The sequence below is a fragment of the Thermobia domestica genome, chromosome 15, assembly GCF_964235325.1.
Source record: "Thermobia domestica chromosome 15, izTheDome1.hap1.1, whole genome shotgun sequence".
In the NCBI taxonomy this organism is placed as follows: Eukaryota; Metazoa; Arthropoda; class Insecta; order Zygentoma; family Lepismatidae; genus Thermobia; species Thermobia domestica.
Genome location: NC_137468.1, coordinates 154,311,471 through 154,328,768, shown reverse-complemented (window position 1 = coordinate 154,328,768; position 17,298 = coordinate 154,311,471). Strand labels below are relative to the sequence as shown.

The 17,298-nt window shown below is 34.3% G+C and overlaps 1 protein-coding gene across 2 annotated transcripts in view; it reads right to left on the bottom strand.

Annotated features, from left to right (window-relative positions):
- LOC145671309 (DNA-directed RNA polymerase I subunit RPA1-like) overlaps positions 1-17,298 on the bottom strand; it is a 267,751-nt gene that overhangs the window by 8,924 nt on the left and 241,529 nt on the right. For both annotated transcript variants that reach the window (XM_081740284.1, XM_081740283.1), the window contains one exon: positions 16,196-16,306. In XM_081740284.1, coding sequence (XP_081596410.1) covers positions 16,196-16,306 — 111 coding nt within the window. The remainder of the gene's footprint in view (positions 1-16,195; positions 16,307-17,298) is intronic.

Here is a 17,298-nt window from a genome sequence, read left to right as displayed (position 1 = left end):
CTTGCACAGAAGTTCACTTTAATTGACCCCTTGTACTACAAGAGTTTGCGAGCGTTCATTAAGAGGACAACTAATGTTCACGTGGTGTTTCTATTACACCTTTTCAAACCATTTCTAGTGGATATTTTTACACATTATCCAGTTTTTCCACTACTTAGTTGAAATCGGTTCAATTTCTTCTAAAGTTAAATCCAAGTCTCAAATTGAAATATACTACAAAGTTAATTATCATCACATTATACTCGTTCACCGGAGTTACAAAAACATCGAAGAGAAGTAAGTTTCAAATAATTAATGGAAAACATAAATTGGTTGTATCAATTGAAGAGATTAGTTTTTTTTCCCCTTTTTTCGAATTCAGTTGTTTAATCTCGCACCTTTAGATCTTAATTTCCGTCGCACTGTGACCACGATTACACTAAGGTGAAGAAGATTTAGTAATTTCGTACTGGGATGGTTCTAAAATATGGAGGCTAGGAAATTCCATTGAACACTCATCACTATCATAACCTGCCCTTTAACATGCTTCATGCTGTTACATACATATAGGATTTAGTTTGTGACATAGGGTTTATATTTCCCGATACCAAGGATTCACACGTAATATAGCATAGTGCTTTACATTCTACAATATACAATGATTATCTAACTACGTGCAACATATTTATGAAAAATTATGGCTAACACACACCGGCAGGGTAGGTAAATACCCTTTAACACATTCACATATATTATCAATATTTACTTATATATTCATCGTATTATATTTATTCTCCTTATATTTACTTTACTCTTTATTTTACGTCAATTACAACGTTTAAATAAATTTCAAGCTTCATTACCCATTGCCACACATTAAATACAGCTACGTAGTTAAAAATCACAATAAACATATCAAAAAATAATATATTAACGAATCCTTAATTGTTCTTTAAATAAGTTACCCAAAATTTATGGCAGGTATTACAGAGGTTTCTAGATTCTCATGGTAATCGTGGAAACAAAAGTGAAATTAAAAAAAAAAGACATGGAATTTTCTATAAACAATTGATAGGCCTGTATTATGTGGGGAATATATATATATATATATATATATATATATATATATATATAGGTCTCATACCGTGCGATCGATCTCAAACACAACTGGCCAAAACTACTAGCATAAAGCTTCGTTAGTATTCGAGAAGAGCAAATAACCTTACTAGTTCTGTCTGTCAATGTCTCAATTGAATGTTCCAAGTTAACTCTGCGTATGAACGATTTCATAGTCAAATACAAGAATGTAAAAGAAAAACGAAGAAAAATATATAAAATAAAATAAAAAGGGGGAGAGGAGGGTTAAAAAATTAACCTGTCAATAGGAAAGTGAAAGAAAGAAAAGAAGACGAAAGAGAGAGAAGGGTCGTTAAGTGATAAACGAACCACAAAAAAATGTACGACAAGTGTCGATTTTAGACCGAAATTTATTTCTATTTTTCGAAACGGGGCGGGCTTAAATAACGCCACGCTGGGGTGTCTTCTGATCGGAAAGTTTCGCAAGTCCGTGCCCAGATCAATACATTTATAGGGAGAGAATAGTCCCCATAAATGTATTAATACTCACCGTATTCGGCCCAACCAATCAGAATTACGAACGGTCTAGCCGTAAGGTTGGTTAAGTCTACGTTTTGGAAATTTCTAAAATAACAAAAACTGTTCGATATCCCAACGACGAAAGTATGAGGTAAGGTAATAGAGATTTTAAAGAGACTATATTCAGACGGGGATAACCAAAGAAGATAAAAAAATAAATAAATTTTGTACTAACGAGTTGTTTGCCAAATTCTCGTTAGTGGCTCCCAGTGCACAAGGACGCCAACCTTGAAGTGTCGTGTAAATTTCCAGGCTATCTAATCTTAAATTAAGGAAATTGAAAATATAAGGGGGGGGGGAGAACGACACTCTGGTATGGAATTACAAATACGTAAAAGGATTTCTTTACAGTATTATTCACTCTTGTCCCATCCTTCACTTGTGAACCTTAATACAATATTAAATTCGACATCGACTGAGAAAGACAAGAAATTAAAAAAAATCCTACGGGACTAACTCACATTAATTCAAGTTTTTTAGATTAGTTAGACACTTCGGTCGTATTACTTTTATGAATTAGCTACATTAATTCGTAGCTAAATATAAGCTATTCAACATTTATCGGTATTTGGAATTAATTTTTCTGAAAAAGACATTTCGTCGCCTTTCACAGCTATTTCTATCTATTCACTCTTCGATTTCTTAGTCTGTGTCATTCATAATCAGAACTCGAGTCAACAAATATTATGAATTTATTTGTACAAGGCAAACTCAATAGCCTAACTTAACACAACACTTGTTTCACGTGAGTTTGCAATGTGAGAGCCAGTGGTCAAGTGTTTCCTATCTAACGATGAATATTTAATAAGAGGTCAAGTAGCACAAGTATATCTCTAGTGGCAAAATTCTCTTGGCACAAGTATACTTTGGGATGGCCATTTACGTAAACAACGACTCATTTTAAAAATTCTATTTACTTATTATCGTGACGACTCACATTTAAAGCACACACAATCATTAATATAGCCATTTACACCACTATCAATCAATATATTAACTACTCCTAACCTACATTTGCAGTACTCTTTAATAAATCTTCTACTCAAGTCAACATATTAGCGGAAATACAATTGACCAATGGCTAGTACAAATCAAACTCCCATGAACCCAAACACTTGTATCCGTTACATACCGAATTAGTGTTTACCTTACGTAACTTTTTAGTAATATGAAAAATTTAACTATTGTGTTGAGTAATTTTACACGCATATTTTACTAGCATTCAATCCTAATTATTCTTAACAGGTGGGTAGATAAAACAACACGAGAAAATGTCTGTTTATAAAGTGACTGAAATAGCTTTTATGCTGTTAAGGTTCTAAAACACGGGCTAGGAAGTTCTGTTATAGTCAAACGCAAAGTTGAAATTTTACGATTACATAACTATTTCGAGTTGGAAGAGGTAAAAATTTGCAAATACCGATTCATCTAAATGCAACCTACTAACCTGAAATATTAAAATTACTCCAGTTATTATGATTTTTTAAAACTATAACAAAATATGCTCATTTTGTTAATATCCAATTCCTTAACCAGTCGACGACAATTGACGGACGCTTGTGCGTACGCTGTTTCCCTACTAGAGGGCGCTGTGAATGCATAAGCTGTGCTGATAAAAGTTTAAACATCTGAATACTGAATTCCGTACTAAAGCAAGAATAAAATTAATTTTGTGGTTAAGGTTTTTGTCCAAAAAATGTAAGAAAGTAAATAATTAAGTGCATAAATATAACACTAAATCGTCCTCAATAATCCACTCACTCACATACACAACTATTCAACTACTGCACCATAATGACATTAATTACATAAAACTACACATAATATAAATACGAATTACTAATTAGAATTCTTGATTTGTTGCTCCCACAATGTAGGATATTTTCACAATGTAGGTAAATTGCGCAAAGATTCCTCTCTCTTCAGGGGGGGAATCTTCTCAGAACAATTTAATAGGTCCTCTTGAATTTAGCAATGATTTAGTGAAAACTTCAGGGCCAATGGGCCCCGAAAATTTTTCTCCTTAAATTTATCTTAAATATTTATATTATGTATTCAGAGCCATATTATTGGGATAGTGAAATATTTATACGTGTAGATTCTAATTAGTAATTCGTATTTATATTATGTGTAGTTTTATGTAATTAATGTCATTATGGTGCAGTAGTTGAATAGTTGTGTATGTGAGTGAGTGGGTTATTGAGGACGATTTGGTGTTATATTTATGCACTTAATTATTTACTTTCTTACATTTTTTGGACAAAAACCTTAACCACAAAATTAATTTTATTCTTGCTTTAGTACGGAATTCAGTATTCAGATGTTTAAACTTTTATCAGCACAGCTTATGCATTCACAGCGCCCTCTAGTAGGGAAACAGCGTACGTACAAGCGTCCGTCAATTGTCGTCGACTGGTTAAGGAATTGGATATTAACAAAATGAGCATATTTTGTTATAGTTTTAAAAAATCATAATAACTGGAGTAATTTTAATATTTCAGGTTAGTAGGTTGCATTTAGATGAATCGGTATTTGCAAATTTTTACCTCTTCCAACTCGAAATAGTTATGTAATCGTAAAATTTCAACTTTGCGTTTGACTATAACAGAACTTCCTAGCCCGTATTTTAGAACCTTAACAGCATAAAAGCTATTTCAGTCACTTTATAAACAGACATTTTCTCGTGTTGTTTTATCTACCCACCTGTTAAGAATAATTAGGATTGAATGCTAGTAAAATATGCGTGTAAAATTACTCAACACAATAGTTAAATTTTTCATATTACTAAAAAGTTACGTAAGGTAAACACTAATTCGGTATGTAACGGATACAAGTGTTTGGGTTCATGGGAGTTTGATTTGTACTAGCCATTGGTCAATTGTATTTCCGCTAATATGTTGACTTGAGTAGAAGATTTATTAAAGAGTACTGCGAATGTAGGTTAGGAGTAGTTAATATATTGATTGATAGTGGTGTAAATGGCTATATTAATGATTGTGTGTGCTTTAAATGTGAGTCGTCACGATAATAAGTAAATAGAATTTTTAAAATGAGTCGTTGTTTACGTAAATGGCCATCCCAAAGTATACTTGTGCCAAGAGAATTTTGCCACTAGAGATATACTTGTGCTACTTGACCTCTTATTAAATATTCATCGTTAGATAGGAAACACTTGACCACTGGCTCTCACATTGCAAACTCACGTGAAACAAGTGTTGTGTTAAGTTAGGCTATTGAGTTTGCCTTGTACAAATAAATTCATAATATTTGTTGACTCGAGTTCTGATTATGAATGACACAGACTAAGAAATCGAAGAGTGAATAGATAGAAATAGCTGTGAAAGGCGACGAAATGTCTTTTTCAGAAAAATTAATTCCAAATACCGATAAATGTTGAATAGCTTATATTTAGCTACGAATTAATGTAGCTAATTCATAAAAGTAATACGACCGAAGTGTCTAACTAATCTAAAAAACTTGAATTAATGTGAGTTAGTCCCGTAGGATTTTTTTTAATTTCTTCTCTTTCTCAGTCGATGTCGAATTTAATATTGTATTAAGGTTCACAAGTGAAGGATGGGACAAGAGTGAATAATACTGTAAAGAAACCCTTTTTCATATATGTAATTCTATACCAGAGTGTCGTTCTCCCCTCCCCCTTATATTTTCAATTTCCTTAATTTAAGATTAGATAGCCTGGAAATTTACACGACACTTCAAGGTTGGCGTCCTTGTGCACTGGGAGCCTCTAACGAGAATTTGGCAAACAACTCGTTAGTACAAAATTTATTTATATTTTTTATCTTCTTTGGTTATCCCCGTCTGAATATAGTCTCTTTAAAATCTCTATTACCTTACCTCATACTTTCGTCGTTGGGATATCGAACAGTTTCTGTTATTTTAGAAATTTCCAAAACGTAGACTTAACCAACCTTGCGGCTAGACCGTTCGTAATTCTGATTGGTTGGGCCGAATACGGTGAGTATTAATACATTTATGGGGACTATTCTCTCCCTATAAATGTATTGATCTGGGCACGGACTTGCGAAACTTTCCGATCAGAAGACACCCCAGCGTGGCGTTATTTAAGCCCGCCCCGTTTCGAAAAATAGAAATAAATTTCGGTCTAAAATCGACACTTGTCGTACATTTTTTTGTGGTTCGTTTATCACTTAGCGACCCTTCTCTCTCTTTCGTTTTCTTTTCTTTCTTGCACTTTCCTATTGACAGGTTAATTTTTTTAACCCTCCTCTCCCCCTTTTTATTTTATTTTATATATTTTTCTTCGTTTTTCTTTTACATTCTTGTATTTGACTATGAAATCGTTCATACGCAGAGTTAACTTGGAACATTCAATTGAGACATTGACAGACAGAACTAGTAAGGTTATTTGCTCTTATCGAATACTAACGAAGCTTTATGCTAGTAGTTTTGGCCAGTTGTGTTTGAGATCGATCGCACGGTATGAGACCTATATATATATATATTTTTTTTTTTTTCCCACATAGTACAGGACTATCAATTGTTTATAGAAAATTCCATCTCTCTTTTTTAATTCCACTTTTGTTTCTACGATTACCATGAGAATCTAGAAACCTCTCTAATACCTGCCATAAATTTTGGGTAACTTATTTAAAGAACAATTAAGGATTCGTTAATATATTATTTTTTGATATGTTTATTGTGATTTTTAACTACGTAGCTGTATTTAATGTGTGGCAATGGGTAATGAAGCTTGAAATTTATTTAAACGTTGTAATTGACGTAAAATAAAGAGTAAAGTAAATATAAGGAGAATAAATATAATACGATGAATATACAAGTAAATATTGATAATATATGTGAATGTGTTAAAGGGTCTTTACCTACCCCGCCGGTGTGTGTTTGCCATAATTTTTCATAAATATGTTGCACGTAGTTAGATAATCATTGTATATTGTAGAATGTAAAGCACTATGCTATATTACGTGTGAATCCTTGGTATCGGGAAATATAAACCCTATGTCACAAACTAAATCCTATATGTATGTAACAGCATGAAGCATGTTAAAGGGCAGGTTATGATAGTGATGAGTGTTCAATGGAATTTCCTAGCCTCCATATTTTAGAACCATCCCAGTACGAAATTACTAAATCTTCTTCGCCTTAGTGTAATCGTGGTCACAGTGCGACGGAAATTAAGATCTAAAGGTGCGAGATTAAACAACTGAATTCGAAAAAAGGGAAAAACCTAATCTCTTCAATTGATACAACCAATTTAAGTTTTCCATTAATTATTTGAAACTTACTTCTCTCCGATGTTCCTGTAACTCCGGTGAACGAGTATAATGTGATGATAATTAACTTTGTAGTATATTTCAATTTGAGACTTGGATTTAACTTTAGAAGAAATTGAACCGATTTCAACTAAGTAGTGAAAAAACTGGATAATGTGTAAAAATATCCACTAGAAATGGTTTGAAAAGGTGTAATAGAAACACCACGTGAACATTAGTTGTCCTCTTAATGAACGCTCGCAAACTCTTGTAGTACAAGGGGTCAATTAAAGTGAACTTCTGTGCAAGGACTTAATTTGTTAAGAAATGTGCACATTAGTGCAAGGACACCTAACATGGTGCAGTGAACGTGCGCTTTAAGAAGCGAAGTTAATAATAACATGAGAAACGAACTCATTCCAAGTAAAATTTACCTTTTTTTTCTCCTTTTTATTGTTTTATTTCGTTTCATCAGATATATATATACATTTATATTTGTAAATTTTACTCTACCTTATTTTGTTTTCAAAAATTTATCCGAATATATATAGTGTAACCTATAATTTTGTAATCATTAATTCTTGTGATTTTGGTCTGCTCCTTGATTTTACTTACTATTGAATATATGTTTCCTATTTTTTCTTCTTTCTCTATGATTTGTACAATAAATGTACTCAAAACTTCAGATAGAATGATTCCTTTTCTTAAGAAAATAACATCGTCCTGTGCGTAAGTGTGTATGTTTGTGGATGGATGGATTTTTTTAAATTTTAAGTACTAGTGTTTTCTTGTGATATTAAGTGCAGTAATAATATAAATATATGTGAATGTGTATAAAACGCACCATAGTTATAGTCGATGTGATAACGTAAGTTCTAGTTTGATATGGCTCTGAAAGGCAAACTAACATCGAAGAATAAGCTAAAGCCAAGTGAAACATTATGTTTAAAATTTTTATTAAAATATGTATATATATATTTATATTTCTGTTATTCAAATTTGAGCAACTCAAAGTATTACCGAAATTTAAGTAAATATACCAGTTTATATATAATTCAAAGATAAACAATCGCCACTCCTTACAAAATGGGCTGGGTTTGGGTAACTAGAAATTGCATAGTTACCTGGATCCAGGTTAGAGTGATATGAGCGGTATGCAATACAAGAAGGATATGGAAAAGAAAATCCTCTAATATTTTTACCTTTCCCCTTTTCCTCTTTCTCTCCTATCTTTTTCCTCTCCTATTCTTCCGTTCTTCTTCCTTCTAACTTCGTTATCTACTCTCTTCATTGAAGTAGAGGTCGTGACTGGGAGTCATCTTCAGGAACACGGTCAATAAAAATTAATTTAGATTTTTTTTTTCGTCTGCGGATGCCCTATATTGGAAATTTTAATTAGTTTAAAGTGGCTCTCTCGAGTCAATGACTTGACTTCTACAATTGACTCCCTCGACGACTACTACAATTGACTCCCGCGAATCACGACTGTACCTCTACATTCTTCATACAATTTTTACTTTTGTTTTTGTAAATTTGAGGACATAAATTTCACTACGGAGCTTTTTAAATTTTCAGAGGTGGTGGTATGGAATAATGTACATTTTTCTATTTGTTTATATACAGTATAATATAACTACTATACAATATTCATAAAGATATATATGACAATTACAAACGTCACGTATGGCTGCAAGTTTATTATTTTCTTTTCGTTAAGCACGTGTTATTTTATCGTCAAACCTAATAAACTGAACGATATTAAAAATCTGTTCCTTGCCATGGCAGCAGTAAAAACTGCACGGTGGATGTTTTTGTCTGTTGCCCTATTCACATTTCGTTCAGTTCAGAAATTGTTTCGTTTCGGCAGTAAAGAGCTCCAGCAGTCAGTAGCGCACCAAGAAACACTCTCAGTTCGACAAACAACACGTGACACTTGACAATTGGTGAAGGTGCATACAGTATCTACAATTTAGTGATCAAAGAACATGTTGAAAACTTCAGACAGGCCGTATTCATAAAGTTGAAGGATATATTTCCAAGTATAAGGTTGAAGTAAAAGGTTATGCTTTAGAGTATAAAGTAACGGTTTAAGAATATCCTTTTTTCGTATTCATAATGATTATCTTATACTTGCAAGAATATCCTTCATTATTTAAAGTAAATGGTGCCAAAACAATTGAGCATCTAGATACACAAATAGCTCGCTTATTAAAAAATACTACGAAAAAAACTGAAAATGATACAGCATAAGGAATCTTCCTTACAAACTGTAGTAACTGATTAAAATAAATTGCTTGTGAAGTTATAGAGTAAGGTGTATAAACTGCTTGTAAAGTTAAACTTCATGTGCACGTCTGATTAGTTACACCACAGTAATAATTACAGGCTGTTTACAATAACATTCAAGTTTCTTCTTATTTCTTTTCCTTAATGATGAAGAGAAAGTTCATCATGATCATCGAGTTGATGATGATGATGATCATCTTCTGATACTTCCTCATCTCGTTCAAAGTCTGGATCGCCTAAAGTTTTTGCAATATTATGGAGCACAAAAAAAGCAATAATTATTTTTGGAACATTTTCCAACTTTGTACGGCAAACGTACTGTAAGATCAGAAATCGACGTTTCACTTGGAGGAAACATCGTTCGGTTATTATTCTCTCCTTTTTCAAAAGTTTGTTATATTTCAATTCAGCACCAGGAGCAGAATTTGTAAACGGAGTCATGAGACATCGTACTATCCCATACCCCTTATCACCAAGTAGTACAACATTCGCTCTGTTTCTTAATAGTAACCTCACCTGTAAATTATTCCATATACTTGAATCATGCACAGATCCAGGCCAGCTAATATCAACACTCGTGAACATTTCTCTGGCGCCACAAGTTGCTTGTACATTCAGACTAGGTTTACCTTTCCGGTTTATGAACTCATCTCCATGGACTTTTCAGTATTCCTACGTGGGTACAGTCAACTACGCCAACTGCTGTGGGAAACCTAAATTTGCTTTGTCATAACTGTTTAGCCTGCATTATTTCACTGTTGGTAGAAGGGAACTTTATCCATTTATGTGCTTGCACAATCATGTTGTCAACCACTGCATTTACAGTCTGAGATACCGTAGCCTGACTAACATTAAGCTCCTCTCTGATTCCATCTTGATAGCCGGGATCAGCGAGACAGTGTAAACATATCTTCATTTTATGATCGGAGGACAGCGCACCTCCCCGAGTTTCTGGATTTGCACCAATAAATCTATCTGTAAGCCACATTAAGTTGTCTTCTTCAAAACGGTATAGTTGTTTAAAATCACGAACAAGTGCACATAACCGGGGTTTGTGATGTTTCACATCTCTTAGGTGAACAACATCCGCCATAACATTCCAAAACATTTAAGTACAACGGTGTGTTTCCTACTGACCATACTCATAATTTTTGAATAATATGCTTTTTAATAAAAGTAAAAGGTAAAGATTATGAATACCATTTTACTTCGATGTGAAGCACAAGGATCAATCTAATAGGATATGCTCATACTCTAATAGTAAAAGGTTGTACTTCAATCTTTATGAATACAGATAGAAGGATTTCCTTCATAGTTTACACGTATAAGCTTATCCTTCTGTTTATGACTAAGGGCTATTGAGGCTGCAAGATTACTTGAATGCACTGGCCTTGGAGATGCTTTGACAATGTTATAGACGACGGCGAGTCACAGAGGGTACTGAAATTATTCATTTTCGTTTTGACTGCAACGAACTACTTCATCGGAATCTCTATCAGAATTTCCGCTGGCAATATCACTTTCTTCTGAATTCACTTCTAGTTTATATTTCGATTCTGACGCATCTCGTTCTTGAATAAAGTCCTCATCAGATTTGCTCCAGAATTTTCCTGGCTAGAGAGATTACACTATAATTTCTCCTTTGAGAGTAACAGTAGAACCCAAGGAATACCACGTAATTACTTCCATATTAGCAGAAGTAAGCAGTTAAAAACATACGTGGTGTGATTGGAAAGTTTTAAGACAGCTGGTAACTCTGCTCAGGAGGAGTAAATATAATTACCCGTTAGCATGGAAGCAGTGGCTTGGTGTGTCCTTGAGACATGTTGAAACATGCACCAAGATATCTTTATTCAGTACGGCGTAGCAACCAGTTGAGTGCGGGCGTGTGTGTGTGTGTGTCTTGGCGGAGTTTTAAGTGCGCAAAATGGATGAAAAATTGTAACAACGCGTTTGTGTGAAATTTTGTTTTAAAACTGGGAAATCTGCTTCAAACACTTACGAACTCTTAAAAACAGCTTTTGGAGACAAATGTCTGAGCTGGTCAAACGTGTTTATCTGGTTTCACAGATTCAAAGATGGCCACGAGTCAGTAGAGGATGACCGCCGGTCTGGCCGGCCTTCAACATCAAAAACTAACTAACGAAAACATTGCAAAAGTTGGCAATTTAGTGCGCTAGAACCGTAGACTTACAATTTGGAAGATGGCTGTAGACCTGAATTTAAGTTTCTATGCGGTTCAGTCAATTTTAATTGATGATTTGAACATGCGTTGAGTGTTCGCGAAATTGATTCCAGAAGTGTTGTCACACAAGAAGAACAACACAGACTTGAAGTGGTCCAAGAACTGTTTAATCGAGCTGAAATTGACTCAGATTTCTTGAATAGGATAATAACAGGTCATGAATCATGTGTTTATGGGTATGACCCAGAAATGAAGGCCCAATCTTCTCAGTGGAAGAGCCTAGATTCACCAAGACCAAAGAAAGGGCGACAAAGTCGGTCGAATGTGAAGACAATGTTGGTGTTTTTTTTTGTTTTGTTTTTGTTTGTTTGTTTTTTTTTCGGTTCTAAGGGTATCGTGCATTATGAGTTTGCCTTTAGGGGGCAGACTGTCAACTAGAAATACTACAAAAGTGTCCTTCAGCGTCTGCGCAAAAATGTGCAGCGGAAAAGCCCTGCCGTCTGGAAAGAAAAGAATTGGATTCTCCATCACGACAATGCACCAGTGCCTTGTGTGTTGTCGATCTAGGAATTTTTGGCCAAATTCAACATTTCTGTGCTTCCGCAACCCCCGTATTCCCCAGATTTGGCCCCGGCCGACTTCTACCTATTTCCTAAATTAAAATTGTCATTGAAAGGGAAGAGATTTCACTCATTTGAGGACATTCAAGCAAATACAGAGAGAGTGCTTCACACCATCACGGAAAATAATTTTCAGGAATGCTTGGTGTATTCATTCAGCAGAGGACTACTTTGAAGATGATCCATCACAACAGCCTGTAAGTACTGCCATTTTTAAATTACAAGCCCAGTCTTAAAACTTTCCTATCACACCTCGTATATCTCTTTGGTTATCTAGTACATAAACCCGGCCTGCTGGAAACATATTGAAAGGTCTGACCATAATACTGTCCTCTAATCATCAGCAGTCTATCTTTTACGTCCTTAGCACCATATTTTTCACATTAGTGGCGCTGACCAGTCTCCAAATCATAACCCGAATGAGAATGTCGAGGTTATACAACTCTCATCGGTCTGTGGCATTAGAAATGGTTTTCCAAGTGCTGATTGAGTTCAGCCGTATCACATTAGCTCTACGGTATTTTATGATCATCCTCTTCAATACTCAGCGATCCCTCTCACCTAGGCTTCGTTTCCGCCCAGTATCCCTTTCTTCTGTGTGTCGCAATCATCTTGGACAGTATTGCTCTCGACACAACTAACAGCTGGTAGTCTTGGCTACATTTATTCCAACTACCCTTGCCACCCATAATTTGCAATCTTTGGAAATAGAAAAGATCCTCCATTTTGTAGCATCACATCTGGGCTATGGTACCACGAATGCGTCTACTACCACCCAACACAGCACGGACGTGAGACAATCGCCATGTAATAATAATCATTGGTACTAATTCACAAAGATTACGTGATACAATACATGAATCTGGCAACTATTATGGTAGCTACCTGTATATACATACTGTATATGATATTTAATAGATTTTGTTTAAGTATAAAGTTATTGATGGTATCAGACTGTGCATACAATAGTATATACGTTTAACTTCAAGCGATACCTGTAGTACTACTACGTCCATAAAGAAATATCAAGAACGCATCCACTATTTTCTTCCAAAATTTTATTCGCTGCATATTACTAGGAAAAGAATTATTATTATTCTCAACTAACAGCAGTTAGTCGCTAGTGACGCAGCATTTGATTATCAGAGATTCAGAGTCCAATAGTGTAAATTTTACAAAATGTAATAATTAGAGCACTAAGATGCAGTGATCATATAACAAGAGTACACTTTACTGACTAAAGTTAAACTCAAAACTTGAAATCTGAAAGGAAAAAAAAGATAAATAAATAAAATCTATATAAATAAAAACGAAAGTGATTATGATTGTGACTTAACAACTCTTGAACCACCCGACCGATCTCGATCAAATTTTCAACATAAATGAGGCTTGGGGCTGGGATAGTTTTAACCATTCACTTTGACGGTGAAACTTAGAGGAGAGAGGGGGAAATATATATATATATATATATATATAAATGATACCCATGACTGATATTTGGGTCAAATCCATAGTTTTCGGTGTCGCTGAAATGAGCAGTGACATTTCGATGCCGTTTAAATCCAAATTCAGCCCCGCAACTTGGGCGATGGGGAGATATATAAAAATGATCGAAAATGACCGATATTTCTGTCGACTCCATAGTTTTCGGGGTTGCTGAGATGAACAGTGACACTTTCGATGCCGTTTAAATCTAAATTTAGCCCCGCAACTTGGGAGAGAAGGGAGAAGATACATAAAAACGATCGAAAATAATCAATATCAGAGAGCACTTCAATAATAGTAAAATGTGACTGACTAACGGAATATATTGCTATTTTTTTTCTTATTTTAACCCAGGAAGGAGGGTAATAGACGCTAATATAAAATAAAATTGACTAATTTTTCATATCTGGATGAGTTAAATTCGATAATAAGACCACCTGTTTAAAGTAATCTTTCTATTAGTTTTTTTTTTTTTTTTTTTTTTTTTTTTTTTTTTTTTTTTTTTAAGAGGGACGGGTAGCTTTTGCCAGTAGGATAATGGACGTTGGATTATAATGTGCAACGTGCACTAAACCATGAAACACATGATTTTACTACATAATTTCTAAGAACAGTATCTCTAGCAAATACTGCAGATCTAACCATTTTTATATACTGACACTGCAATAATGAAAATATCCTATTTTGTAACATACTGTATTAGTATTTTCTAGGGTGGAAAAAATCATGATTTTTTTTTTTAAATCATTTTCGTTAATTTTTTTTATTTAAATCACATCTTTCTCCTCGTTTAATACAAACAGCGAAGTGAAGAGAAAACTTAGGCATTTGTATTAAATGTTAATTATGCCATTTAAGTGAAAGTATTGGGGTTTAATTTTGAATTGATCACCAATCGTTAACTATTTCAATCCCAAACAATATTTCTTAAGCATTAAGGAAAAAGTACAGCAACATTTATCAACATGACATATTTTTTCACAAAAGTTACTGATATTTGGCAGAGGCATATTTTTTAAAAAATCGGAACTACCTTGCGGCACGAAATACATATAAAATACATAAATTTCGCCTAAAATTATGAAATCTAAACAAAAGAAAACAATCGAAAAGGAAATCGAACACTCTACGTACGTCCCTATTTTCTGAGAACAAACACATGCGCATACAAAAGAATTTTCGTTTTAAGCGCCGATGGTGATTTCCCTGTTGGAGTAGTTAACGATTTACAAGCTCTATGTTACGAAGAGAAGAAAGCAGGATTAATCCGTTATCCTTTCACAACGAGATTTCCCTAATCATTCTCTGCATGACACTCGTTTTCATACTGGACAGTACACACATTTGAGTCTCATTGTATTATGATTACTATTATCTTCCATAATTGAAATAACAGTACAGAAACGGGATTTTACTTATTTTAATTTAAAATTAATTTATTTCGGAATTTGATTTTAATCAACGATTTTTATTCTAAAAAATCAAGTGATTTAAATCTTGATTTCAATCGTGATTTAAATCAATCGACCCTGGTATTTTCAAAATACTACTGGGTAAAACAGTTTATATTGTCTAAACCTCTTATAGTAATGGATATGAAAATGACATCTTCGAAGCAACTATTTTACTAAAACAGAATACTTACAAGTTTCAGAAACTCATTCCTGCTGTGAATTGTTTATGGTTTCAATCCTAATCCGTGGAGTCCGTGTAAAACATGATTGTGTTTGTGGGTTTTCTCAAGGTTTTCCCGTTTCCTTCCATATTTCCATTCCAACAATTCTTGCCCAAACATTCATTTCCATTAATTTGCAGGACTTAAGCGTGAGACGTACGACGACCAAAGATTTCATTTCACATTATTTGGAAGTTTTAAGCTATTCGGAATATCATGATCAAGTAACTCTGAAGTTTGAAATTATGGAATAAATAATGTATTTGTTTCGTTTCCGGAACAAGCGTATTTCAATTCCGAATCAGGAACATCCGTAATGTTTTAGACAAAACAGAAGGAATCGGACCGAGATCATCGAACATTCTTAATACCTAGGTAAAATCGCCATAGTTTTTAAGACACTTGTTATAACGTGAGACCAGTTTTTCAATGCCAGTGTTATACTCATCTGCAGCCAGATTTGACCCAGGCTGTCACTCCTTGCTTGAGTTTCTCATCATTTGCGAACTGTTTTCCACCCACAAATTCCTTAAATTTCGGGAATCAGTGAAAATCACTTGGTGCCAAGTCACGGTTGCAAGTAGGCTTCATCAAGAATGTTTAAAGACCAAAGATGGCTTCCCACTCCGATTTGCATCATGCACGCTGGTACTTCCTTGATTAAATATAATGCACCATTTCTTCACTGATGACTCGGTCATTGCACTATCACCATAACATTCTTTATTTGCCTATAAATTTCAATAAGCTTAACATTTTGCGCGTTCATAAAACGAATGACACTCCGTAGTTTACATTTGGTGGAATTTTCGATTGGCGCCGGCATTTTGAATTGCTGCACATACAAGTAGTGTGACCGCACAGCATTACGACTCAGCTCACATTGAGATGAAGGAATGAGCTGACGCGCATGCGGTTGCAGTGGTAGGGGGTCGGCACCGCTCGTGATGTGCAATCGTTTTTTACTTTTTGGACGGTCCTCGTAAACAGTCTGTACTACACTATACTATACCATACACTATACTATATTATACTACATAAATATGTTCTTTACCTTAACTAGCACGTTCCTTGCAGCCTCTATACCGTACTTTTCACACATAGCATGGATATCATTCGTATAAATCTTGTTTATATCCAGAAGGTGATTATAGTTTACAAGACTCTGCAATGGATAAGAAATAATCAGAATGTGTACAGCAAATTTCATACTCTTTACATCAGTTATATACTAAAATACAAAAGAACACATTTTATTTATGAACAAACAAAACAACAATCAACCTTGTTCTTTTACCACGTGTACTAAGATATTTGATTTACCCAAAATCGTCGAACTTTCACTACTTTACTGTTAGCATTATCAAGACAAATGTAAGTATACAGATAATGAGGAAGAAAAAATGAGAAAATAAATTAATAGAAATACAGAGGCAGTAAAAAAAAAAATGTATACACAATAAACATTAAATTTGTGCGAATGAAATATATAAAGGAAACTCGCCTCAGTAATATAAAACACGAACGGATTGAAGTCCTACGTTTCACGTCACAAACTCTGTATACGTCTAGTAAACAGACAGGGCACCTAGACAGTCAGGAAGTAGTGAGTTGTTGAACAGTCATATGAAACTGTACCATTTAGAACGCACAAATGTGAGTGACTATTCTTCATGAATTCAAACTGGGACATTCTGTACAGCGAGCCGAAAAACAATAAATAAATAAATAAATTAAATTAAATTAAATTGAATAAAATGTAAGAATGTATTATGGCCAGGAATAGCGAATGAATGCATCATTTGCCGTTGGTTTGTTACATTTTGTTCCAGAGACACAGTATTGGAAAATGAGTCTCGTGGGCACCGACCAACATCATGTTCGTATGAACTCCTCAGTAACACCGTGGAAAAGTTTTCATGCTATTACAGACGAGATAGGCATTTGGTGGCTCTGAGCAATTGGTAAGGTGAAACAATTGGCATGAGTTCAACTCTACCAAAAGTGAAAACATTAATACTAACGAAGTGATTAGTATGCATATAAAAATGCAAATACGGTGTTACACCTGCGTATGTGTCAAGAGGTATTATTTTTCTATCATATTTCGCAAACCCAACTGTTTGCTTCTTCATGTAGTGTTATTCTCCAGATCAT